Genomic DNA, 26,721 nt, shown 5'->3' on the forward strand with positions numbered 1-26,721 from the left:
GTGTCAGAAACATTTAAATTTAATTTAATCTTGAACCTTGTGCATAACTAAAAAGATAAAGTTTTGAAGCTTGTAGACTTGCAGTATGTCTTTTTTGCATGATTGGTGCAGACTGTGTATTGTAAAGTTTAGTTCTTCAAAATAATGTACCTGTTGACCATTGGACAGCCGTTACTAAGAAGCAATAGCCATTGTTCATTGCTAGGAATATGCATCAGTAGGATACCACAGAAAAGTCTCAGGGGCTCTTAGAAGAATGACAGTCAACAGTAAATCAGTGCACAGAAACAGCATGACATGCTCAAAAGAATCAAGTGTAGTTCACATTCAACTCTTGGAGTATTCAGTTCTTAGAAATGTTTTGGAAGCTGAGAGTTGGACTTGCAACTGGATGCATGTGCTTTTGCATGGCTTCAATGTGAAACATACAATGCCTGCATCAGTATGCAGTGCACGTACAGATGGTTAGCAATGGCATACTCATGTGCTGGGGGCATATGTCTTCAATCTATATGAGGAAGTATTAGCCATTTAATAACAGTGCCTTTGATCGTTTAGTGGAAATGTGTTCTATGGGAAAGTTAAACTAGGCCAGCTTTGTTGTATGAACCAATTATTAGGAAATCAAGCACGTAATACTTTTGAATTGATGGGTTCTTAATTTTAATTTTAAAATACTGCCCTTTTCCTGGCAAAATTAGTAATGTGCTTTAGGCCCTACTTAGATATGCATGTATAATAAGTGATAAATTAACCAGCCAATACATTTTCAGAGAACATCCCTAGCTTCCCTTTAAGCCAGAAGGTGGCTTTTTCTTTATAAGGTCAAGTTCCCATGCCCTGGGCTCTTTTAGTACACTGCCCTGCCAGTATTGACCCAATCCAGGGGATCCTCTGGGCATTGATGATGCGATACGACACATCGGTTTGTTTCCCCTCTGGTCGCTGTTTCCTGTTTGGCCGACGCTGACGGGCGCACGCTTCCTGCTCTGTTCCAGGGCTGATTCGGAGGACGGCATGGAGCAGGGAGCTCGGGAGCTGTAGCCGGCCGAACCCCTGTCCCCCCGGTCTCCAACGGACATGAGGTAGCCCGTCTCCGCGGGAACCGTCCCCCCACCCCTCCCTCGGCGCGGCACATCTGGGAGACGTTCCCCCCTCCCCCGCTCTGATTCATGAGCCAGCAGGATGCGGCTGCGGTCCATGCGCTCTCCGAACGGCTCCTCGTAGCGTCCCACAAAGGACACGCCGACAATGTGGTGCAGCTCATCAACAAGGGCGCCAAAGTAGCCGTCACCAAGGTAAGCGGGCAGCTTCTCTTAAAAACAATAACGTCTTCATACTTAGGGGAAATGGCGCGCAGTGGATATAGCCAGTATGTTACAGAACAGTGTTTGCTTTCCATTTGGTGTTAAATGTTCCAAAAACAATCACAAACATGCCAATGGATGTCAAACCAAAGAAACAGCAAAATGGTAGAAATATATGTCTTCAGTTACTTGCATACCAAAACAATAACGTCTTCATACTGAGGGGAAATGGCGGGCAATGGATATAGCCAGTATAAACAGTATATATAAACAGTGTTTGCTATCCATTTGGTGTTAAATGTTCCAGAAACAATCGCAGAAGCTATCCTCAGTAGTACTGTACCTCTCTAGACTCATGCTCTCTGCTTAATAATAAAATATGCAAGTTGACATATTATGTTGTATAAATAAACATTGCAGCATTTTCCCTTCATAAGTTGACATTTGTGCTCACCTACTTCTTCCATGAATGTGGAAACTCGGCTGGAGTTTGTATTTGTGCTTTAAAACAGGGCAGACTGGCATCAGCGTTGGCATTGACCAGTATGGCCAGTTAAATATGGGTTATTGATATCGGCCCCGGAATTTGATATCGTGCACACCTACTGAATAAGCTTTGAATTAAAAGTATGTAATGGCAAGAACTGATATATGTTTGACATATATTAAGCACATTTTGACATGTTGACAAGCATGACAAGCATGTTGTTAATACAGCCATTTTAAATTTTAGAATATAATACGACATTTCTTGTATAGCCTTGATTTTTTAAAATCATTTCCTTATGTGCAGCCCGACACAAAGAGAGATAAGTGAAAATAAACCATTCAGACATTTGAGAACAACAAGTATAAACCAGCATAAAAGACTTCATTCAGAAAGATCAACTGCAATTAAATGACATTGGATCCTAATGACAGGAATGTGCCATGCCATTTATATGGCACTGTTGCTTTTCACAGTTTGAGACGAGTGACAGAGATTTATTATTTTTTTGTTTCGTTTTTTTTTTTTTTTTGCTTGAGACAGGAATAGGGAAAATCTATGAGGTGCTGGAATTTGATACTGAGGTGTCACCCGTAGGGTGCTTTTAAGCTTCTTAAAAAATGAGCCGGCTGTTTGATTTAGTTGACCCTGCCGATGCTGTAGGAAGTAAATCTCCTGTTGCCCCGGCCTGCTGTCTACAGGTGTGAAAAGGAACGGCTTTAATGAAGATTAACTAGAGCCGTCCGCACAGACCTGGGTATCTGACTCGGATCTTTGCGTTCTTTCACTGAGTCACAGGCCTTGTCCTTGTGCACTGAAACGTGACACGGGGAGATCAGACGGGAGGTCTTCTCAGAGCCGCATAAATACACTCCCTCAGCACGCTCCTGCACAAAACACCGCTCAACACAGGCCTACCGCCCCGGTTCAAACAGGCTCTGCTTCTTTTGACCGGACTAATGCACGTAATATGAAAGCATTAACCTGAAAGATTATAGTCTAAACGATTAACTCGATTTGGATTGGATATGTGCGCAAAGCGTAAGAGCATGTTTGCTCAGTCGTTATGTTAAATACGGTTAAATACGTTGAGATTTTCAAGAAGCGGCCGGCTCTCCTCTCCTGCTCTGTCAGACTCAGTCGTTTCACGCCCGTCTGCATCCAGCCAGGAAACTCAGTCATATTTCATGTGTTGGTTTTGGCCCAAATCCCTGACGAATGCTTAATATCCAGGAACAGGAGGAGAGAATTTGGGCTTGAAACAGGCAACCGGTGAGGCAGGGAGATGGGGGAGGGGGGGGTTGGTGTCAGTGGAAGTGAATGCGGGTGTCAGAAACTGAATTGATGGAGGTCACCCAAAAACGCGGGCCTCAGCCTGACACAGCTCTCCGGTCCCGAATGCCCGGCCGTCTGCGGTTGCCGGGAGACGGCGGTCTGCCACCCTGAATGGGTTCACCTGAAATGGGTCTGTGGCACTTCTCCAGGCGGGGCCAAGTGAAACACGACGCCGGCCTTTCAGGGCTGCACCCACTAACGGCATCAGTCCCTACTCCAGGGCTGGGACTCCAAGGAGAAAGCTCATACTGTGCATGCAGTGTGATAATGGGTTTTACCACCATGTTTCCTCCCCTGGATAAACGACAAGGCCGTGATTACACAGCATTAATTAAGCAAGCAGCGTTTAAATGTGGCAGTCAGTGTTTTAGGAAACGGGTTCATGACAGAGCTGGTTCGCAATACAGACATTAAGTTTCATTATGTACTGTATGAAGGAAGCAAAATTCTCTGAATGTCATTAATAATCGTGCCAGCTGGGGCATTAAAAGATTTATCCGGCAAAGCTGTCAAGATATGTGGACTGAATTTCTTTGTAAATTTAACTTGGCTCTTGTGATTGACTTGAACTTATTTAGATTGTGCCTTTTGTATTAGAACACAGCATGCATGACATGATTGTTATTAAAATGTACCTGCAGTGTATGCATGTAGTCTGAGATTGGCAAATTCATTTTAAAGTAAAAACTTTAACCAATTTGGTAAATGATGTGTAATGCAGTATGTATATATCTGAGGATACAAATGAGTGTATAGTGTATGGTTATTACACAATTGAAACTTATGAATACTTTATGGTTTGTTTTTTCCCCCCATAGCAATGGACAACTGCTCTGAATTTAATAATTCTACCATCTGGGGATTACCCAATACTCTGGGCCAATCTCTCGGGGTCAGATGTGTCATTGGGCCACAAAAGGTTCCCCATCCTTTTTGCAACCCCGGATTAAACGTGTTTGTTTACATCTAACTCATAATGCAAATGGATTTTGCGGGCTGACAGATTGCGCCTGGCTGCCCTGCCGGGCTGACCTCGCTCATACATTGTGATGCCTAGCCTCGTAGCCTAGCGACTTCGCTGCGCCGCTAGCACGCTAGGGCAGGTGCGGACGGATGTGACAGCCTGCCAATCGCGCGCGTGTGTTCTGTGTCCGCAGTACGGCCGCACTCCCCTGCACCTGGCCTCGTACAAAGGTCACATCGAGGTCGTGCGCATTCTGCTGAAGGCCGGCTGCGACTTGGACGTTCAGGACGATGTAAGTGACGGACGAGGACCCTTCCTCTTTTTTGGGATTATTCTTCACTTTGTTTCTCACTAACATTCCAGCTGGAAGAATCACATGGACCATTGTTCTGTTTTCCTCAGCATTTCCTGTACTTTGTGAAAAATTGTAATACTGCTTTGACTACAGAAAGACGAATATTCATATTTATGATGAAGCTAATGGGAATGCCGAATGTGGAGGCTATTTAATGATATCTTTAAATGTGGAGGCTATTTAATGATATCCTTAAATGTGGTTAAATGTACTATTTAATGTGCAAGAACTGCTTAGGAAACAAAACAGATTTGGTGCGTTGTGTAATCGCAGTGTGGTTTTCCTGCAGACGCCCTTTCATTTCTTAAAGAAAGGTTTGCTAGTAGAATCATGACCTCCAGTGGCCTGGAGTGGGATTATTTTGACTGCCTGCTCCATGAAGCCAGCTCTCCAATGCCCAGCCCCCAGGGGTTCACGTTACCCCTTCCAACAGCAGCCGCCCAAACCCTCCGCCTCTCCAATATTTTCTCTGACTGGTCACTGAGCCCCGAATCGGCCCCTACTGCACCCTCAGGCTCCTCGGCCCCTCTGAACTTTAATGGGGAGGAGAGAGCTGGGGAACTGCATTGGAGAAAGGCTAGGAGGGAGCCTAGAAGATCAGAGAGATTGAAGGAGGTCAGAGAGCGTACCCTGAGCGAGTGTAAAATCACTCCTTTTGTACACCGTTTCTCTTCGTCCCTCCCTCCCTCCCTCCTTCCCTCCCTCCGTCACTTGCTGCATGGTTTCTGGTCCCGGGCACTGTCTTGCCTTGCTTCGAACGGCCAAAGCTCTGCTTGGAAATTGGCACGTGCCATTCTTTCCGCCATTACCTACATTAACCCGGCCCTCTGGAGTCTCCGTGTCCTCTTCAGGAAATCATTTTGTCTGCTTGCAGAAATATCATTTATGGTTCTGCATAAATGAAGGCTGTTCTGAGACCTGAGGGACAACCGACTCTCACTGCAGCTTTGTTTTAACCACTGTCTGCTGGTGACAAACACGTTACAGTCTTGTTCGTTACGGCCCTGTCTGTGTTGTAGTAGATTGTCATGAAGGAGCAGTTGTCTAATATTTCCGTTATGTGTATCGTCAGTAGATTAAAATGGTGGATGTTGTTGTATGTTTGGCTTATTATGCTCTCATTTTTAGAATGAATGCACCTTTCTGTTCTGTACTTATTGATGTGTGGGAAATGGTATAAACTCTTTTGTCAATTAAGTTTTATATCAGGGTGATATTAATTCAACATTATTGGGCACTGAATATATTAAGCATCCCTCACAAGAAAGTACTGCAGCTACTGCAGTTATACTGTAGTGCAGTCTGCCCAGTCCTGTCCTGGACATCTACTGTCCTATAGGTTTTCATTCCAACCATTACAAAGCACATCTCATTCATCAGCTGGAGATCTCATTGAGAGACTAGAATCAGGTGAAATTAGGTTTGAAATGAAAACCTACAGCACAGTGGATCTCCAGGAGCAGGATTGGGCAGCCCTCCTGTTGTGTAACCAAAATACAAGGCAGTTAAAATGCAGTACAAAAGAGTTCTACTTCATGAGTACTGCACATTAAGTAGTGATACTGCATTATAACTGCCATAATATTGTAAAAAATGTGCCCAAAATATTGTGTAATACTCCAATAATTACAATCTTTACAATTACAATTGAAATTCAGTTGTTTTTTTTGTAAGGGATGTATTGCAGTTATTGTATATTACAGTTTATTAAGTAATGTAACTGAGCGAAGATAATTCTAATTTTTAATCAAGCAAACTTCTCATCCTGTAATGAAACAATTATTATGCATGACTCCAGCATTGCAGATTAGCTTAGCTGGAAGCGCTGACTGTACAAGGAGGGCATGATCGAACGTGCCATCGTGTGGTTGTTTCGCCAGGGTGACCAGACAGCACTTCACCGTGCAGCGGTGGTGGGAAACAGTGATGTCATTTCCGCTCTCATCCAGGAAGGGTGCGCTCAGGACCGACAGGACAAGGTAAACACGGGACGCTGCGACCGTCGGCAGAGATAACGTGCAGAACAGGACACGGACAGTTTTCACAAAAGGTGCTGTAAATACAAGTTGAGAAAGAGAGGGCTTCAGTCAGGTTAGATAGGGCCCCACTGGAGAGGGCGAGTGCAACGTTAAAAACAAACAAGCATGATGCGGTGTAGCGGACAGAGGAGACAAGACAAACATGGAACCTACACGCCAGCCACAGAGATAGTATGATAACACACGTAAACTGTTATCACAGTGAAGCAGCTTTACAAAAGCCATGTTGAAAAATAACTTTGGCCTGGTTCAGTGTGGTCAAATAATCTTTACCTCTAAAGGAATATTGATATAAGCTTCCATGCAAATACCAGCTACTGTGCCTCGTCTTCAATACCTCATTAGAATCAGGTGTCCTCATGATAGTATGACAGTATGCCAGAAAACACATGCTTTCTGATGAATGTTACTTAATGAGTTGGAGGATGTGGCTTGCTGATTCCCCTAATATTCATTATGAAAATTGTTCATGATAACCAGGATATTGGGAGAATGATGTAGTTCACTGCTTTTGTAGGATGGCAACACTGCTTTGCACGAGGTCTCTTGGCATGGATTCAGTCAGTCCGTCAAACTGCTGGTCAAGGCAGGAGCCAACGTCCATGCAAAAAACAAGGTGAGATTCAAGGTGCCTATTCTCAGAGCAAACTTATGTATGGTACTGTCAACTAAAATCAAGTCTGCACACACTTTTGTTTGAAGGCTACCTTGAACTTTCAGGGTTCTCTCTAGATCCCAGGCCACTAAAAGAGACTTTCCAACTTAAATGAATGTGAACATAATACAAGAAAAAAGAGATGACTTACTCATGGTCAGTTTCAAAATAAAGGCCTTCACGCAGGACAGGTTGTCAAACCTTCCAAGATCATTCCCATAGCTTCTCCTCAGACAGTGCACACAGACCACTTTTTGTCAGGTGCTCCACCTTTTGCCTTTTATCCCGCCCCTTAAGCGAGCTGATTGGCTACAGGTGTGTGAGAAGAGTGAAGCTGGCTGGCAGAGGAGGACAGTGCCTGCCAGTGCCGCAGCCGCACCCTTGGCACAAAGCAACTTTTAACCACAGAGCTCCTCCTCATGCAGCAGTATCTTGACAGTTTATTTACCAAGTGTGTCTTTCTGGTGTCAGAGAGAAATTGGCTTATAATAACCAGCTGTGCACCTGCTGACAGATGATATTGCGAAATACAGCAACTGATTTAATTTATCTGATTCATGTATTTAAAAATGATAAATATTTAAATGTCATTTATACACAACAGCATATCTTAATATTATTCAGACCAATGTAAAGTACATTGTGTCTGTATTCATAAGGTGGCTGGTCAAGACCTGGGACATAAGAATGACTCTTCTTACTCTTCTCTGTACTTTTTCTGTGTATTTTATTATACATGTGACCAAAAATGCACCCCAGAACCTAAAGGCCCCATGAGCAGAAGGAGAGCAGTGGGGCTGACGTGTTGAGTTAAGCTCTTTATGTGTGACTCTTGGAGTGTCATAACTGCCATTCTCTCCCCCTGTCAGGCGGGTAACACCGCCCTCCACCTGGCCTGTCAGAATGGGCATGCTCAAAGCGTACGACTGCTCCTGCTTGGGGGGTCCAGGCCGGACAGCAAGAATAATGTGAGTTTCCCCTACATCCATTTTACCAAATATACATTACAGGATATTTCAAAGATACAGTAATTGATGTTCTATGTTGATACAAGTTGGTGTTTGTACAGTTATTATGATTCAGATAAGCAATGTACACGTACTCCATTTATGAATTTTCCTGTAAACATAAGCCCATAGTAAATGGAATCCACAAACAAATCTGTAACTCTGCCTCAGGACAACTTGTCATAAGCTCATTCTGCAGCAGGACATCCTTGACATTGATATGCTGCCAACCCAGCATGCAAAAATTGAATTTTCACAGCTCCCAGGGAAGGTCAGGTGTTTAAACTACCAGCTGAGGACTTTCCCTTTTCTGTAAGACGCACCAGGGTAACAAGTGGCAATTAGGATTAAGTATTAAGCATCTAATTATACTCCTCGGTCCGGTGCTCCTCAGTAGTGTAAGGTTCCCTGTTGTTCAAGCTGACAGTGTTAAAAGAATGCTCTAGAAGGAATGAGGCCCGGGTGGCTCTGTTTTGTCTTGTTTCCAGTATAGCGCAATAGACGGGGTCGCCGCTGATGCTGGTCCAAGCAGTGATAGTGACTTGTTTGTTTTAGGTGGGCGATACCTGCTTGCACGTCGCCTCCCGCTACAATCATGTGGCCATGATCCGGATCCTCCTGGGCGCCTTCTGCTCTGTCAATGAGAAGAATCAGGTCAGTGAACATGGCTGCCACATGGTGCCATTCACTCTGCCCTTATTGTGGTGTCCAGACCCATATAAAACCAGTTGATGTGCACAAACATTTCATATATATAAAAAAATAAACAAAATATATTTGAAAGAATGCATCTTCGCAATTATATATTCCAGACGGACAATTTTACTGCATTATTTTTTAATATTTTGGTCAAATATAATTCCTAGCTTGGAATATGTGACTTCATATGCATGTATGTTATTGGTAGAAAATTTATTTTCTATATATTCTATAAATGATTAGTAGCAGGAATTATATTCTTCTAAATTTGCTTAAAATTGTTTTCACTCAAAAAACAGTGAAGTGATTTCATATTCAGTCACATTCAGTCAGGAGAAACAAGCAAATGTAAATGATGAGGCTGACATCAGTGTTTTCATAACTGTCTATTAACTTACACTGATTATCACCTATTACTGTTGTCATTATCAGGTTAAACATGTTCCTTTGAAGTTTATACAAACCAACATTATGAAACCGCAGATAAGACTGACCCTAATAACAGTAATTGGACGCTGGATGTTGTTTCGAATAGGCTGGAGACACGCCCCTCCACATCGCTGCTTCCCTGAACCACAAGAAAACGGTCAGACTCCTCCTGGAGGCTGGCACTGACAGCTCTGTCAAGAACAGTGTGAGTGCCCGCGGTTGGATTGTTAAAGTTTAGCGTTCGGCTGTAGTCACGCTTGGATGGAGAGTCTGTGCCCCTGGCAGTTTGGCTCAGCGCGTATGCTACATTTGAGCTTATTTCAGTTTGTTCTGAGGAGCTGTACTGCTGACATTTAGCAGTATGGCTAAGGCTTTGGTCTTCTGTCCATTACAGTCCTTTCTCCTGTTTGCTGAAGAGCTGACATGTCTCAAATCATGAAAACCTTTGTGATTCAGTCCTGAATCACACAGTCCTTTAAAACCATGCGAGGCTAGTATCAGCCTTTTTCTCCTCTACTGCTGAGATTAATTATTGACGGGAATACAAACAGACCCTGTGCCAGCTTATCAGGGCTGTTGGCAGTTTATATATTTCTCATTGTCATTCTATAATGTGCCAAATTTCTTAGCTCTAAAGGTGGAACGGATATGTCTTGGCAAAATGTTAACTGAAAGTTATTCAATCAAACTATGAAATAGAGTTTGTGAAATTATGCGATATATATGTGTTGTCTGTGTGTCTGCTGTGCTGTGTTGACTGCCTAGTGTTTCGGACAGGAAGATTCTGCTTGTAGTGTTTGATTTTGTATGTCATTTCAAATAAGATTTAGGGTTGTCTTGCTCATATGACTGTGTTTTTGTGTGTGCATGTGTGTGTGCATTTACAGGCTGGTCAGACTGCGCTGGACCAGGCTAGAGAACACAACAATCCTGAAGTTGCTCTGCTCCTAGCTAAAGCCCCTCAGGTCCGTACTGGACTGTCAGCAGTGTTTTTATTGCCATTTCTAGTTTTACGATACTAGTCCAGAGTTTTGCATGCTAGTAACCATATTTTAAAGGGGCTGCCAGTCAGGAATTTTTGGTCAAGCTAATCTTTAAACTGGAAACTCTAAGCCACCGAGAATGGCGGCCATGTTTTACGGCATGGATTATGCATTTGTGCCTCTTCCCGCGTTAACCAGGTTCAGAGCTTCACCCGGGGCAGGAGTGTGAGGGAGCGACGGGACAAGTGGAAAGCCGAGGGTCGGGCGCAGTCCGTACCCAGGGACGAAATGCTGCCCAGCAAGGTAAGGCATCAGCCTCCAGGGTCACCTGACCCAGCCAGAACACGAAAAATAAACTCAGTGTGACCCCCTGATGGAAATGGAATTTACTACAGTATATTGAAGTAAAATACATAACATTAATACACTTCTCCGTGTATTGGCTAATGTGCACATTTGCAGTATATGCAATATATGTAATTATGTATCACTGTATTTTTCTTTTTTATGTGGCTGAATTTTCCGCGGGCGTTTCCAACAGGAGAGCGTGTCTGCGGCCGATGACACCCACAGCAGTGACTACGTGGCCCGCAGACAGGGCGAACGCGCGAGAGAGCCTGTGGAGAACACGGGAAAGAGCCCCGCCAAGAAGAACAGGAAGAAACACAAGGAGAAGGTAAAACACACGAGCATCTCTGGTGATGTGCTCTGTTGTTGAGGACATCAGGTCACCGAGCCATTGATTTAGCTTTATAGCTATCTATCAAGGAGCTGTCTCATTTCACAGCCGATATTGGCTTGATGTAGTTTGATTACTGGTGGAGCAAACTTGTGGTAAATTTCATTTTCATTCTGTCAGGATTGAAATTCAATCAATTATTAGACCACCTTAGAACACAGTATGGGAGTTTTATGCATTTATTGACTGCACTTAAATGGAACTGACCAGCCGTGGTGGAGTGATGTCACGTGCCACTTTGTGATGTCATCGCAGCCCTCGCTCTCGGAACCCCTGTGCCAGAGAGAGAACAAGCACAGTGAGGCCGCCCACAGGAAGAAGGGCAAGCAGCACAATTCCGCCCAGCCGGCTCCCCCGGCCCAACCTCCTCACTGCTACAAGGCCTATCAGCTGTACACGCTGTACCGCGGGAAGAACGGCAAGATCATGCAGGTGAGCATGGACTGTGAGCACTGGCTGTCACCGCAGGGTAGACCGTGACCGTACGGCGGACCGCGCGGTGACGCTGTGGTTGTGTCTTTGTGCCCCCCTCTCACGTGAACCCTCGCCTGTCACAGGCTCCGCTGAACGGCTGTCGCTGCGAGCCCCTCATCTCCAAGCTGGAGAACCAGCTGGAGGCCACCAAGGAGGAGATGCGGTCGGAGATTCACACGGTCCAGGAGAGGATGAACAGCAAACTGGGGGAGCTTGACCGCAAGAGCAAGCATCAGGTACGGTCAATAAACACACAAAGTCTCCTTTCGTCACCTCGGTTACTACTACACCTACGGCGCTGTCTCCGGCACAGGTCTCATTCATCAGTGCAGGTGCCTCAACTTTTACATTAGAGAAGAATGTGAGCTACATACTCGTTTTAAGCCTATTGCAAATGCTAATTTAACAGACTGAATCTGAAAATATGAAGCCACTTTGGTTACAATTTTGCAGTGGTTGTTGCATTAAATCAAGGGAGTGCTTTAAAACAAGTCGTTCCAATGAGCTCTGGATGTGTTAACACTGCTCTGGTTTCACCAGATCAAAGCCCTGGATAAAATCACGGTGGAGAGGGTGTCGGCGGAGAGGACCGAGTGCCTCCACCGAATCGACCAGAGGGCCATGCTGGAGCGGCTGGAGGGAGAAAAGAGACAGGTAACGCACGGCACTGTTGCTCAGCATCCCCCTTCGCTGGACCAGACACTTCACACAGGTCAATGTGAGCCGTAACGTTACAGCCACTGAGTAAATGCGTGCGTTTCGTACAAGGCGACCAAAAAACACTAGATTTATATTATCATTTCTAATCTGAAAGAAAGCAGGGCACATTCAGTATGGTAGCAGGCAGACCTGGATCCAATACGTATTTGTTTAGGATTCAAATACTTTTCTGTTCTCTATTGATCTATTGAGTATTTCATTGGTTCCAATACACTAGACAAGATCAGTAAAGTGTAGAAAAGTATTTGAATTCAAAACAAATATGTATTTGACCCAGGTCTGGTAACAGGAATACTCTAGATTATTCATTGTGCACACTATATTGGTATTCAGAGTAACATTTATAAAGACAGAGCATAGGATTTCACTACTGAAATTTTTGTTGAATTCATGTTCATGATTCATGTAGGAAGAGTGCAATTTGAGGCTGTTCTGTGTTCCGCTAGGTGCTAAACCTCTCCCCTCTTTCTTGGTCCTTCAAGCAGGCCTCGGTGGTGAACGACCTGAAAAACTGGTGCTTGTCCAAGATCCAAAACATTGAGGTGCGTTTCACCGGGGACGGCCGGCACCCCAAGCCAGGCCAGGCCCCGCATGGGACCGAGGTGGCCCCGGAGGGGAGCCTCGAGCGCCTGGCCGCGCTGCCCACGCCTCTCTCCGCAGGGAGCGCCTCGTCCCTGGCCCCCGCTGGCCCGGCCAACGGGGCCCCTGCTGCGGAGGCCCCGGGCCAGCATTACTTCGTGGTCCAGGTGGACAGCTCTCCAGGTAGGCGTGCCGCGCGACCACCATTCTGGACCGTTTCACATGCGAGTGCGTAAACGCAGAGCCGTCTGTGGCCGTGCGCCTTCGGTGTTATGTAACTAACGTAAAATATTACATAATCGCACAAACAAGGTCATTGTGAGGTCATGTATGCTCTTAGGCACAATCTGGATTGTGATTAAAACAAGACATAATCAGTCCATGTTCACCTTTCTCATGAGATTCTGCCCCACCACATGGCCCTTGGTGCACTCTTGTACTATGTGATAACTTCCTGTACGTTATAATATGTTAATTATATGCAATGTATTACATATGTATTACTACATATATTGTTTCGCAGTGCATTACACTTGTTTGTTGGGTTGTTTTCCATGTAGACGACAGACATATTGTGCCAGAACACTCCACCCCTCCTCCCAAGTCCCTGCCGGCATCTCCACTGGTCGTGCGTCCCAAAGACCGCGCGCAAGCCTTCGCTGACCTCCGGAGCCTGGACCAGGAACTGCAGGGGATGGACCTGTTGGACCCGGGGATGGGGCAGGGGCGGGGTCGGACAAGCAGAGCCAGCAGGGCCAGCAGCCTGTCTCCCGCCACGGAGAGGCGCTGCGGGGGCAGGCTCGACCGCGACCGGGACAGAGACCGCGAACGCGAGCGCGGTCGGGAGAGGGACAGGGCCAGGCACCAGAAAAAGCAGCCTCAGGGCAGGACTAAGGGCAGGCGGGACAGGCAGCAGGGGGGCGCCCCCCGCACTCTGGAGGTGTTCGCGGACCGGCCGGCGGAGCCCTCCTTCGCCCAGGAGCGGAACGCCATGCACGCGGTGGAGGTGACGCAGTACTTCTTCGAGGCCGTCTCCACGCAGATGGAGCGCTGGTACGAGAGGAAGATCCAGGAGGCCCGGTGGCAGGCGGACCAGAAGGCCCAGCAGGACCGGGCGGCGCTGCTGGAGCGGATCAGCTACCTGGAGGCCCAGCTGCAGCTGCTCAGGACCGGTGTGCACGAGGAGAGCTAACACAGGCAGCGCTAACAAGCTGGGGCCTGTATCACGAAGCAGGATCACTGAAGTAGCTACACTAGCTCGCAGCTACACTACTTCAGTAGGGTAAAAACACTACTGTTTTTCTTTCAGTAGAGTAAAAACTGGAACCCTCTCAAATCTGGAACATGGACTGAAGTAAAAAAGAGCTGTTCCAGGTTTTACTCACTGGAGTTATCCAGCTAACTCGGCAATCCTGCTTTGTGATACCAGCCCACCGTCTACTTGCCATTACAACTTATTCTGTAACAGTTTTTTAAGCTTGTACAGATTGTGTACAGAAGTATGTGTATGTGTAAATATGTTATATGCGAGGTCAAATGGGCAGCTGTTTACAGGATGAGCTAGAGTACAATCAGGAGTGATATCCTTGGTTAACCAGTTAGCCAGAGGACTCCTGTTTAGTTTACACCATCAGAACAAGATATCTGTCATCACGTATGCAACAGAGCATTATAAAAAAAGATGTTCATCTACTGTAAGCAAAAAAGACCATTACAATCCATTCTCATGTAATTACATTCAAAAGAACATTTCATATTTTTCCCTCCTCTGGAGCTCCTGCTTCCACCTCACATTACTGTTTTTTATGACAGGCCTTTACCCTGTGTATTCACCAAAATGTTTTTGGCAATGTTTGCTCAGTTAAGAAATATGTCTGAAAGTTTCACTGTCACGAGGGTCAACCAGCCACTTTCACTGTTAATGCCCAAATCCATCCTCATTTAATGTTTTTGTACCTTATTCTGTTACTTTCTCAAAACATTTCTACACTTCCAGATTACTTATAATGTTCACAGCTATGCACTGCCTTTTTCTGAAGTAATTATACATTATTGCCTCCTTTTTAAACTTTGAGACTCCAAGGACTTGTGAGAAGACAATGTTGCTAGAGGTTTTAGAATATTTAAAGGCTTACTTTTGGCTATGTGTCAATATTGTGATTTTTTTTTTTGGTGAAATTTTAGAAACTGTGTACTATCAGTGTATATTAACAAATACGATTTAGCCATGGTGATGCAAATCCTGATGCACGCATAAATGGCTGGAAAAAACATCAGTTTGCTTTTATATTATTGATCTGTGTCGAATAACCACGTTAGTGTCTCTGCCAGCTGTCAATGCATACAACCACACACAATCTCATACAGAGCAGTGCCTATTAGGTAAGAGTCAGCCATTACCACTTAAGTTTTAACCATGTTACATGAACGTTAGTTTAAAGGGAGAACATTACAGTAAAGCTGTCATTCCAGTGGCAAATGTCCACAAGACCATAGCTGTACTATCATATATAATTCATTTGGCACACAGACCTGTCATTCATATGGTTTACACAATGAAGAATCCACATTCTGTATGAAAATATTAGATATTTTAAATTGTATTCTCCAAATTTCTCAAAATATTTGATATACAGTACTAGCGAGACTAAAATTGAGAATACATAGGCATGCCATTAAAACATCTCTTGGCAAAACGATGCCACCTTTAAACATCTGCTTTCATCACCAGATTCACCTTTATATTGTGTCAAAAGCTTGCTGAGCTCACAACATGGTCAACATTTTGTGTATGAAAACAACAGGTCATGGTTGTAAATTAAGTATAATTTATTGTGTAAAACCACAAACAGATAACCCCATGATGTCTTAATAAAATACGCATTTTGAAACAACCAGTTTCACTTGCTGTAATCTCCTTTCTCACTTCCTACGTAGTTTCTAAAACATGTCCTGCACACAACTAGGCTTGCTACCATAAGGAACAGGCAACAACAAAGGCTTGTAAATTAAAGTGCATTCAACTACAAGTTTTACCCCTTAAAGGGTTATGCTAGTTTGTCTAGGATGCAGGGCAAGAAAAGTCCAATCCAATGAGTCCCAAAACTTCAATGTTATTTTGACATCAACACGGCCCCAGTCCCAAAAAGAGATGATGATTCTCAGTCCCTCCGTTAGTGTTGCTAGCTTCTGGCCAGCGCTAGAGATTTCTGTAGATCCTGAAGGTGCATGTTTGCCTGTGTGACCATCATGCGAATGGCATCCTGTGGACATTAAGAAAACCCCACATTCAAACGCACAGAAAACCTATAACAGCTGTACACATCGTACAAGTCACTCGTAACCTGTAGTAGATACATGGCATGCTCGAAATCCTGATACAAAAACGCTGGTGCAAGCCTGAATTAATATTTTCCAATCTGAATTAATTCTAACGCACTGAAGATGGCAATACTGCCACCAATTAACGTTACAATTATTTATAGAAGCAGTCATCAACAGAGAGGACCTTGTATTTTGTTTCGCTAACATTAGCCGTTCTGTGTAAAGCGAAAGTACCTAAGATAATGATACCTGATCTGTGGCTCCTTTATTTCTCTTGAACTCCTCTCTTGCCCAGTCCCTCAGGTATTTGCGATCTTGCTCGTGTGGCACTTGTCGTATGGTCCTCAGCATGGTTCTGTACAGTCCCAACACTTTCTGCCGCTGCAGAAACTGAAATCATTGTATACATTATATTAGCTTAGCTATGTTAGCCGTCTAGTAAAATGGTAGCTAGCGAACTTACTGATACATCCGACATAACTTATCCCTGCCAGCGATTTGGTCAGCTCATGTCTTTCGTCAACTAGGGAGCTAACGATACAACCTAAAGCAGTGGTAGCCAACCCTGTACCTGGAGATCTAACATCCCGTAGGATTTCACTCCAGCCCTAACAAAACACAACTCATTCAACAGCGAGAGATCTCACTGAGCTGCGTATTAGTATAATCAGATACACAAAATTAGTTGAATTAGAGTTGAAATCAAAACCTACAGGACGATAGATCTCCAGGAACAGGGTTGGTTACCAGTGGTATAAAGCTAAGTTAGCTGTACTGAGTTAAAGTATCCCATTTCATTGACTAAAATAAATAATGTACTGTTTAAATTACCTGTTTGAGACTTAATGTTACAGGGGGTATCCTTGAGGAGGCCATCCAAAAATAGCATTAGCTAGCTAACGTTAGATAGCCTACCCAACAGAATACTTAACGTGTCTGCTAGCTCTATCATTTAACCTTGTGTCACAGAGTTCACTGGCGTCACATATTAAACATCACACATACTAACAATGGTACACCGCCCTCTTGTGGAGTGGGGTGGAAAAGTGGACATGCGCAATTTGCTTCGACTTTTCGGCACAGGGTTAGCAACAGACCAATTTAACCTGGGGCTATGATTCGATTGGGAACAATTAAGACAGCACTCCGAGAACACTATTCAAAAATGATTTTATTCTTAACATTTATCTACATTTCATCAGGATTCATGGGTACATTTCATAAAGGTGTTTGAAACAAATTACCATGCTTATCTATCCTTTTACCAATGCAAGTTACAGCCATTCATGTATTCACAATACAAAACTCATCAGACAATCCAACTTTCTAAAAATAATAACCAACAATACTGAGAATCATACATGTGTGACTTCCAATAGGGACCTGTTAATGTTTACTTGTCTATTTGGTATTGCCTTCAATGTCCAGCAAATATTGATTTTTTTCCATGGCAAAATAAGCGATGCAAAAAAAAAAAAATTTTGATCGGGCTAAGAATTTCAGATTACAGAAAATGATGAGTCGTCACTTTTATTCAAGGCACGTTTTTTGAATCTGTTTAAATGGATCAAGACCATAGCAACATGCAACTTTGCCACACAAACATGGTAAAAGGGTCATATCAGCAAATAGCTGTGCAAAAAATTGAATTGAACGACAACAGGAAATCCTTCTATTGGCAGGTAATCTAAGTTCACCTTTAGATGGGATGTGTACATAACATAATAGCTACTTTACATTTTAAAAAGATTGCTAATATGTACGAAATACTGCAGGGGAGGAGGTATTCAAACAGTTCCGATCTCACAGGGCTGCTTTCCAGCCCTGAGATGAGATGACATCACATTTAACGGATCACATTTTTCACTCTGCTCAGACATGCAAGTTTCAGTTTATTTATTTATTTCCTCTTTCCTTCCTTTCTTTTTTTTTAAACACCGTACACGAAACGCGTCTTCTCGAAGACGAGGAGGACGCGGGAAGTCGCTATCAAATTGCGATGACTAATAAAACGCTAGAAAGAAAAAAGGCACATGTACAGTGAGAGGCCGGTCTTTTCCGGAAGCCTCCGTTGTCCGGAGGGCTTAGCAGCAGAGTGACGTTGTGCGGTCCTGTGCGGTTCCGTTTCAGTCCTGTGCGGTCCCGTTTCGGTCCTACTGGTCCGTCGCCGTGACGAGCTCGAACCACTGCCTCAGGGCGTCGCTCAGGGTTTCGGGAAGCGTGTTGACGTCCCGCAGGATGATGTAGAAGGGGAAGGGAAACTCCTCCATGTAGGAGCGGATCTCTGGCATCTCTCCCGGTCCCTTGAATATGGGCACTTTGATGTCCAGGATGGAGTCCTGTAGCACAATATATAATATGAGCCGTGTGAATAGTATGGTTATCGGTGTGGGAAACTGTGGCAAACAATCGCAATGTTTCTCCCTCTCCACCTCAGCTGACGTGTGGTAAGCGTTCTGGCGCAAAATGGCTGCCGTGGATCACCTAGTTGGGTGCTATACATTGGTAGTGGTTGAGGTGAGTTCCACCACATCACTGTAAAGCACTTTGACCATCTGGAAAAGTGCTATATAAATGCAATGATTCACAAATTCATTCGCTGAAGTTTAATGAAAGAAAAAAAAAAAAAAAAACAATACAATGAACGATGCTAAGTTCGATATCAGGTCAATGTTCTATCCTGTGCGTTCTCACCCTTGAGTTGGGGTTGTCGAGCACCACGAAGATGACGAAGACGTTGGCGCGTCGGGCCGCCTGCACCGCGGCCGTCACGCGCTCCTTGCCCTCCAGGAACAGCCCCCTCCCGTCGGACACGACGAGCAGCAGCTGCGCCGTTTCTGCGGACGGGAGAAAGAGAAGGGGGGTCGGGTTTCGCAGACGTCCGACGGCTCTCCCAGCCCGCGCGTCAGGTGACAGCCAGCGGGGGGAGGCCGAGGAGCCTGGGGGACTGAGACCTGATACCCGCTGAACTCTATGGTTCCTGCTTCAACGCTATAAAGAGGGAGTTTTTTACTTTCGCCCCATTCACAAACCCCACTGGCTTTCAATGGGGTACTGTTCCCTCAGCTTTCGACTCCCTGACCTCTCGCAGAAACTCCAAAAGGCCTGTTTGTTGGGCATCGGTGGTACAAGGAGGGCACGGATCCCATGAGTAAACACCGTAAGACACAATACAGTTTGTGTGCAGTTCCGCTACGCTGGTTCACTGTAGAGCCAAGGGGACCTGTTCACTGTATTCTTTTATAGTTAGACGTAGAGCACCTCACCCTTCCCACATCTCACCTGAACTGCTGGAGCCGTAGGACTGATGCCGAGCTGCAACGAACATGTTGGCTGAGCTCTCCAAAAACTGCAAGAGAAGAAGACACAAAAGAGTTGGGGTTAAGGCTTGAATATTACAGGTGCTGCCCTTTAAGATGGTTTTGAAGAGGAGGAGTCAAGGAACTAGACACCCAACCAGAATGCTGTGTCTCTTGCTTGTTATACAATGTCATATGAACACAAATATTGAGACTTGTAGAAATTGTGAAATGTTACATGAAAAACATGAAAAAACAGGTCATAAAAGAAAAGAAAGTATTACCTGAGCTATTCTGGTTTTCTTCTGCTGGAACTGACACAGCCTCAGTATTCTGGCTCCTGATTGGTCATTGAACTGCTGATGGAAGGGGTGTAGCAGCTGCACAGTCTCTCCAAAGCTGGTGGAAAGAAGCCCCGCCCCCTTTTGTTAGCTCGCTCACTGATTTGTTACCTGCATTTCCACGACACCTAGAGATTCCCGTCCTTTGGCACTCACCTGCACACGGACACCTGCCCCACCTCCAGAAGAGTGAGAGCGTTGACGATGACGGACAGGGACTCAAAAGCCATCTGTTCCACACAAGAGACAGAAATAAGGCAGATTAGTTGTCTCCACTGACTTCACAAGTTGATTGGATCCCATCCAGGATGCAGTGTAACACCATATAGCAGGGTTCTCCAGCCCTGCATTTCTGACTTCATTGAACAGTTCATGTGTTTGATCAATTCAGTTAATATCTACAAACACTTAGTTTGTAGATATTAACTGCCCAGTTTTATTCGCAAAGACCTATGGGACAGTCTTCCATTTGAAGGCAGCATTTTCACTATTTTTCACACTTGTCCTTCATAGGCATGTCCCAAACTGAAGTCAAAAAGGTTAAATACCTGTTTTGAATGGTTGTCAATCATACTGGACGAGTCATCCACGGCCAGGCAGATCTGGTAGTCCCGCTTGCTGGGTTTGGTTCTCCTCAGCCAGATCTTGTCCTTGCGGAACTGGCTGGCGATGTAGGGAATGACCTTGCGCATGTTCAGCCTCTTCCCGGTGCGGAAGTCGCCCCTGTGGGGACGCGGGAAATATATGACCCCGGCCATGGCCCCACATAATCACCGGACGTGCGGCACACCACTGACCAAATCAACGTGTCATTTATTCTTTTGGGAGATGCTTTTTTTCCCCAACGAAGCCATTATGGAAAACAACACCAGCTGCAAATAACAAACCACCAACACCAAGTGCAAAGGACAACCGCAAGCAGCAGTAAAATCAATAACGGTAACACAAGAGATATTCAGTCCAAAGCTGATCAGGCTCAACCACATCTAAAGTGAATTATATGAGATAATTTGGCACAATGTCCTTAGTATTTATCAACACTGGAATAGAACGGATATAGCTTAAATAAGAGTGATAGAAAGAAAGAGCTATTGATCTATGTAACATTCAGGGACTTGGAAATCCAAAGTGTAGACACTCATGTGAACAGTATGAATCCCCTGAATTCTGATCTACTGATCTATGTAACATTTCAGGGACTTGTAAATCCAAAGCGTATACACTCATGTGAACAGTATGAATCCTGTGTGCAGTTCGCGGGAAAGGCGGGGCTCACTTGAGCTTGGAGGCCCGGGTGGGCTCCAGGATGAGGCGGAGCTGCTCGCACAGCTGCTGGGACAGGGGCGAGGTCAGCAGCTGGTACTGCTGCCACATGGCGGCCGCTGCGCTCTCCTGGGGTCAGAGGTCAGAGGTCAGACAGAGGGAGCGGTCCTGCGAGGCTCACAGCCTATCACATGCACTCTGGAGGCTGGTGGGGCTCTCACACTCTTTGTATTAGCGCATGTGATACGCACATCCAAAGTCAGTACAAGGAGGAAATGGCTCATAAAAAGAGAAATGGTCAAAACATCGTCTGTGGTGCAGCTATAATGTATCTAGGGAGCATTAAATAGTGTTGTATCCACAGATTGCACCTTTAGCTAGGCTAACTGTCCAATTAGCCTCCATTTCTGGGTAGGTTGGTGACAGTTTTTCCCAGTGAAATTTTGAATGGCATCCAAAGCCTGTTAGTTGATAAACAGCTACTTCAGGACTGTTTGAATGCTCTTTAACACTGACTACCAGCACCTGTGCAGTAAGCTGGTGTTGCCATGACGTTGCGGTTTACCTCCTCCTGTCCCCCGGGAGTCTGTCTCTGCCAGGCCTCCAGCTGCAGCTCCAGCTCCTTCCTCAGCTCCTCTGGGTCTCTGGGCAGAGGCTGAAACAGAGGACAGCGAGCTGAAGGACCAATGACTCACCATCCATCACCCACCATCCATCACCAGGGTGCTGAGCACCGAGGTAATGGAGAAAAGTTTTATACCCCTTTAAAAGTCCTTAGTACTGATATCGAAAGATTATGCTATCAGGACAGGCATTCTAAGCCCCTATTCATTGAACCAGTAGACAGGTAAAGGTTTCAGAGTTTAGGACATGGTGTCCAGCGTGTGAAGAGTCACAGGAAGGTTACCTGCTGCGTGTCCATCAGCAGCTCAGGTACCGTGTGGACGGTGGACTCCCAGCTCCTCTCAGGACGATCTTCTCCCTTATCCCGCCTGCCCACTGACCTCTCCTCCTCGTCCTCATCTTCATCTTCATCCCCCAGTCTCTGAGGCTCCAGCTCTGTTCTCTCCAGGCCTGGGAAATTAAGTTTGTGAAATCGCTGTATGCACATACGCACTCAAGTACTCTGCACCCAAAATTATAGGTGGAAAATTCAGAGTTCAGAAAGTAAAAGTCCTCCTCAGTATTTTCTTTCAATCACTTGGATATACTAATTTGCACAAGTCTTCAACCAGGAGGTCAAACGGGTTCATGGGTGGAAGAAACACATGGCAGGACTTTGACTTTCTGACCCCTGGATTTTCCACCTCTGCCCAAAACTCACTCACACGTGCATAGGGGTGCATTTCTGAATGTTTGGGTTTTCTAATGATGGGTTACCTTTCTGTTTGGATTTAGCGGAGTCCAACTGCTCTGGCTTCAGCTCCTTGGCGTCCACAGCCTCAAGGTCCTCTTCTTCGTCCTGTGCGTCCATAGCAATGTCGTCATCATCCTCCTCTTGATCTTCGTCCTGCTGGGCCCCTGCAGCCTTCTGTTGGTCCGCACTGGCAGCGTCTGTCAGCAGACGATACTGGAGCTCAGCACATGCTCACACCATGTTGTGCCAGTCATCCATGTTTATTCATTTATTTGTGGTTAAGGAGACTAGCTTTCTCCCCTTGTGTATTTTTTTGCATTCAGATGAGGAAAGCAGAGAAAGAGATGGAATCACAGTACAGTACCTAAGTCAGTACAGTACAGTACCTACGCACTGCGCCACAAAGTCTCCCCAAGTCATCTATTTTTGGTGATGATTGCACAAAATTGTGACAAGCAATTTTATAAAGAACAAAATGAGCACAGCTCAGCATAGCACAGTACAGCGCAGCACAGCACAGCACAAATATCCAGACCCAGTAAGGGAAGTGCTGGTCCCATAAATCCAAAATCATCTGTTTAACAGTTTGCCTTTTAACAGATTAAAAATATAAGAAAGTGGAGGAGAAGAAAAGGTCATATTTAGGCCCATTTAGGCTCATATTCCAGAATGTTCTAGATTCTGCAGTGCTGGGCTGGTCCCGTGAGCCCACGGTCCTGCTCAGAGGCTCGTTTTTTGGGGCTCACCGTATGTCTGGGCGTCGTAGGCCTGATCCCCCTCCCTGATGTGCTCGTACAGGTCGGACTCCTGCCGGGCGTCGGCCTGGTCGCGGTCCTGCCGCCGGTCCTCCCCGCTCTCCACCGTGCGCAGCCGCTTGCTGACGCGCTCGTTCCGGTCGCCCGTCGACCGCTCGTTGTCCGCCTGGCCGGGCTTCCGCTTGAAGCTCTGAAAAGACCGGGGCGGAGAGTGAGCGCACGTCGGCTCGCGGCCTGGTGGCTCGCGCCGTTCCCGTGGTAACCGGCGATGGCTCTTACCTGCGTCTTGCCCTGGCTCTGCCTCGGCAGGGAGACTCGGGCCATCAGCTTAGACTCGTGCCCTTCTGATTGGCTGGCATCTGCTGCCCCGCTCCCATGCTCCTGAATGGCACAAAACACAAAGCTTATCTAAGATGCCCAAAGCATGACCAACAATACCAATTCAGTACAGCAACAACACTGAGAATCACACCAAGAGTACCATACTAACGTAGCTACATCGTCATTACATACAAACACACACACCAGAGAATATCATCTAGAAGCATCCATACCATACTACGTTACTGAGGAGTGCACCTGGAATACAAACTAAAATACAAATACAAAAAGTGTGTCTATATCATGTGCATTATAGAGAATGCAACCAGAGCACCAGCTTCAGTGCATCCGTGCTAAGTTCTGTATGCTAATACAGTGTGTCACTGAGGGAGAGATGGGGCATGTGTGGAGAGTGGCGCTACCTCCTTAGCCTGGTCTCTCTCTGAGGCGGACCCAGCCAGCTCCACGGCGGTGTCGCTCTGCATGTTCTCCTCCCCCGTCTGACCGTCCGTACCGTGCTCCTTCCTCTCCATTGGCTCCGGCTGATCTTCGTCCTCTCCCGCCCCTTCCTCATCCTCCTCCTGGAGGAAGACCAGCGAAATGGGATCTGCATTAAACCTTTATGTGGACTCATTGATTCCACAGATGAAAAGTGGTGGAACCGTCTCAGGATTTTAACAGGTGCTGTTCTACCGATTTAAGAGTGAGAAGAAAGCCAACATGAACACTGGAATGATTTTGTCTTTGAGTAGTAAGTGTGCTTTAATTTCTTCTCAGTGGGCGGTATTAGTGGTTGTAGCATGAGAACAGGACAGACCTTGGGCTGCAGGCCTTCCTCTGTTGGAATGGCTCTGTCTTCTTCTTTTCCAGCCTCGTGACCCTGGTCCTGTTCATCCTGTTCGCCCTCCATGGGCTCGTCTTTGTCAGCTGTGTCTTCGGTTTCTAGCTGGTTGTTCTCCTTCTCCTCCTGTTCTCCTCCATCCTCCTCGTCTTTCTCCTTCTCCGGGTCCTGTTCTTCACCTTGGCCGTCCTGCTGGTCCTCTCCCACCTCCTCCACCCCCTCCTCCTCTCCCTCCTTTTCGCCTCCATCTTTGTCCTCCACCTCCATGGCCTTCTCCCCTATGTCGAATGGATTTTCCTCTGGGGCACCAAGCCAAGAAGAAAATTACCATTAGGCAACTTACGTTCACAGTATATTTTGAAATGCACAGCACATTTTTTATAAATGCCTACCAAAATGTTCATAATCATCATCATCTTCCTCCAGCCTCATTACCTTTCAGCCACCCACCCCAAATCTCCTCCTCGTTCCTAATCATCCCTCTTTCTCCATTTTCCCTCACCCTCTCCTTCCTCTTCCCCGGCCTGCTCGTCCTCCTGGTCCAGTTTGAGTTCCTCCGGCAGGTCTATTGCCTCAGGGTCGGGCTTCTTGTCCTGCTGGCCGTGGTAGGGGTCCACCTCGTTCTCATCGAACTCTCGCTAAACGGCAAAAACACAGCAGTTAACCACACCATTGTTCCTGTTGCACAAACACACACCTGCAGATACAATTCAGTTAAACATTTCTAATTATAATAAGAAATTAATATCATATTACATAACACTACAATCACTTAGTTCAAGCTCTTATCCAAAGCAGCTTAGAAAATTATATAAGTGTTTAGAAAAAAATACTTTTTAAATATGGCTCCTGCTTCCATCGGTTAATGAGGTCTAAAACAGTAACAGTAACAGTAACTCTACTGAAGCACCTTCCCCATATCATACATGCTTAATGCAGCATATCAAACCCAGTTTTGGGCACAAAGCTCAGCACCTCATCGAGCTGCTCGTTGATCTTCTCCTTCCCCTCCTCGGCCTCTTCCTGCTCTTCGTCTTTATTCTGCCTCTTCTTGTCGTCTTTGTTGGGGTCTCCTGCGCCCAGATTGTCGTCCTTGGCCACCAGCTCCGACTCCCCCTGAAAACCATCCACCGCATTATGAATTCTCACAGTGTCCCCTTTTCTCAATTTCTAGGACCTTAAGGAAATTAACTCCAGTTCAGATAGGTTTACCTCATCCATTCCTTGGCCCGACTCCTCCTCCTTGTCGCTGCCTTCGAGGTCGTTGTCCTCGTCGTCTTCGTCCCCCCACAATCTCTCGTCCAGCTTGTCGGTCTGACCCTCGCCCAGGTCGCCCATCTTCTTGTCTAGCTCCTCATCCTCTTTGTCGGATTCTTCCTCATCGTCCTCCCCTGTGAATGTGCAGAAGTGGCTTTAACAAATAACGCCAGTCTACGCATGTAAATCAGAAACTGTAAACCGTCATTGGTTGAGGGGTTTTCATGGAACTAAGAAATGGACCAACCGGGCTCCCTGTCCCCGTCGTGCATCTTCCCGTCAAAGTCCTCCGACATCTCGATGGCGTTGTCCTCCTCTTTGACGTCTCTCTTGTCCTCCTCCTCCTCCTTCTTCTCCTGCCCTTCCTGGAAGGTGTCCTCCACCTGGGAGAGACCGTAGATCAGAAGCTCAGATACAGGAAAGGCAGTATGAGGGTTAGGGACCTACCTCCACCTGCAGGCTCTAATCCGAAATAGGATACTGCAACCGTACTCTTGGGGAAGACAACTGTAAAACTGGATAGTGGATCCCATGTACAAATCTAAGCTGTGTCAGTCATGCTAAATAAAGGCATCTGCTAAACAAATAGTGACTGTAATGTAAAGTAATATAGTCTCCAGCGTCACTGGACTAGGTCACGGCCTGCAGGAAAATGGGAGCGCATTGTGTCAACCCGTAGGCCTCGTTCTGAGCGTCCATTGGGCCCCACCTGCTCTTCGTTCTCGATCTTGTCGCTGACGTCTTTGCTCCCCTCGCCCTCTCCGATTCCGCCGCCCTCGTAGTCATGGAACTGCGTGGCGCCCTCGCCGTCGCCGCCCTCCATGAGCTCCTGAGGCAGACAGAAGCCCTGGAACAGGAAACAGGACGTGGGAGAGTGTCAGGGGAATGTTGTATGTGCCACAAAAACAGCAGAGGCTGGGATGTCACTTCCTGTGAAAACAGCAACACTGTGAAGACTCACAAGATGAGGAATAATATTTTAAAAGCTGTAACCATAGGATATCCAAATAAAGAAAACTGAAAAAATCAAAAAATATGTCTTGGGCTTCCAGTAACCACAAAAAGGAGAATGCTGAATGATGTCAACCCCTCACCAAATCACTTCACTGTCCTTCTCCACTTGTGATTGACTAGCTGCAGTAAACAGGGCTTATCAGAGTGAAGCAGTGTGAGGTGATGGCAGCAGTGCCC

General features: G+C 45.9%; 3 protein-coding genes across 10 annotated transcripts in view; 1 reads left to right on the top strand and 2 right to left on the bottom strand.

The window, feature by feature from the left end:
* The window catches only part of ankrd6b (ankyrin repeat domain 6b), a 37,617-nt gene extending 21,951 nt beyond the window's left edge, over positions 1-15,666 (top strand). For 3 of the 6 annotated variants that reach the window (XM_035423994.1, XM_035423995.1, XM_035423996.1), the window contains exons 2-16: positions 999-1,298; positions 4,287-4,385; positions 6,329-6,427; positions 7,005-7,103; positions 8,012-8,110; positions 8,705-8,803; positions 9,384-9,482; positions 10,165-10,242; positions 10,459-10,563; positions 10,802-10,936; positions 11,255-11,431; positions 11,557-11,709; positions 12,014-12,127; positions 12,676-12,955; positions 13,333-15,666. In XM_035423994.1, coding sequence (XP_035279885.1) covers positions 1,173-1,298; positions 4,287-4,385; positions 6,329-6,427; positions 7,005-7,103; positions 8,012-8,110; positions 8,705-8,803; positions 9,384-9,482; positions 10,165-10,242; positions 10,459-10,563; positions 10,802-10,936; positions 11,255-11,431; positions 11,557-11,709; positions 12,014-12,127; positions 12,676-12,955; positions 13,333-13,964 — 2,394 coding nt within the window. In that variant the 5' untranslated portion in view covers positions 999-1,172 and the 3' untranslated portion in view covers positions 13,965-15,666. Of the gene's footprint in view, positions 1-998; positions 1,299-4,286; positions 4,386-4,699; positions 5,064-6,328; positions 6,428-7,004; positions 7,104-8,011; positions 8,111-8,704; positions 8,804-9,383; positions 9,483-10,164; positions 10,243-10,458; positions 10,564-10,801; positions 10,937-11,254; positions 11,432-11,556; positions 11,710-12,013; positions 12,128-12,675; positions 12,956-13,332 lie in introns of those variants that run through there. The other 3 variants (XM_035423997.1, XM_035423992.1, XM_035423993.1) reach the window with 3 other exon arrangements.
* On the bottom strand, positions 15,584-17,075 carry lyrm2 (LYR motif containing 2). The gene is made up of 3 exons (XM_035423998.1): positions 16,928-17,075; positions 16,346-16,486; positions 15,584-16,035 (listed from the first exon to the last, which is right to left on the bottom strand). Exons 1-3 carry the CDS (start codon positions 16,970-16,972, stop codon positions 15,955-15,957), a joined length of 267 nt encoding a protein of 88 aa, XP_035279889.1. The 5' UTR covers positions 16,973-17,075; the 3' UTR covers positions 15,584-15,954.
* Positions 17,076-17,249: 174 nt separating this feature from the next.
* The window catches only part of mdn1 (midasin AAA ATPase 1), a 46,091-nt gene continuing 36,619 nt past the window's right edge, over positions 17,250-26,721 (bottom strand). For all 3 annotated transcript variants that reach the window (XM_035423330.1, XM_035423327.1, XM_035423328.1), the window contains exons 84-102: positions 26,240-26,377; positions 25,778-25,913; positions 25,486-25,664; positions 25,249-25,389; positions 24,776-24,911; positions 24,250-24,572; positions 23,855-24,013; positions 23,391-23,492; positions 23,103-23,301; positions 22,380-22,553; positions 21,907-22,073; positions 21,565-21,654; positions 21,013-21,128; positions 20,285-20,459; positions 19,893-19,966; positions 19,680-19,794; positions 19,379-19,445; positions 18,791-18,933; positions 17,250-18,435 (exon numbers count right to left, since the gene is read on the bottom strand). In XM_035423330.1, coding sequence (XP_035279221.1) covers positions 18,250-18,435; positions 18,791-18,933; positions 19,379-19,445; positions 19,680-19,794; positions 19,893-19,966; positions 20,285-20,459; positions 21,013-21,128; positions 21,565-21,654; positions 21,907-22,073; positions 22,380-22,553; positions 23,103-23,301; positions 23,391-23,492; positions 23,855-24,013; positions 24,250-24,572; positions 24,776-24,911; positions 25,249-25,389; positions 25,486-25,664; positions 25,778-25,913; positions 26,240-26,377 — 2,820 coding nt within the window. In that variant the 3' untranslated portion in view covers positions 17,250-18,249. The remainder of the gene's footprint in view (positions 18,436-18,790; positions 18,934-19,378; positions 19,446-19,679; positions 19,795-19,892; positions 19,967-20,284; positions 20,460-21,012; positions 21,129-21,564; positions 21,655-21,906; positions 22,074-22,379; positions 22,554-23,102; positions 23,302-23,390; positions 23,493-23,854; positions 24,014-24,249; positions 24,573-24,775; positions 24,912-25,248; positions 25,390-25,485; positions 25,665-25,777; positions 25,914-26,239; positions 26,378-26,721) is intronic.

The sequence above is a fragment of the Anguilla anguilla genome, chromosome 6 (assembly GCF_013347855.1).
Source record: "Anguilla anguilla isolate fAngAng1 chromosome 6, fAngAng1.pri, whole genome shotgun sequence".
Classification (NCBI taxonomy): domain Eukaryota; kingdom Metazoa; phylum Chordata; class Actinopteri; order Anguilliformes; family Anguillidae; genus Anguilla; species Anguilla anguilla.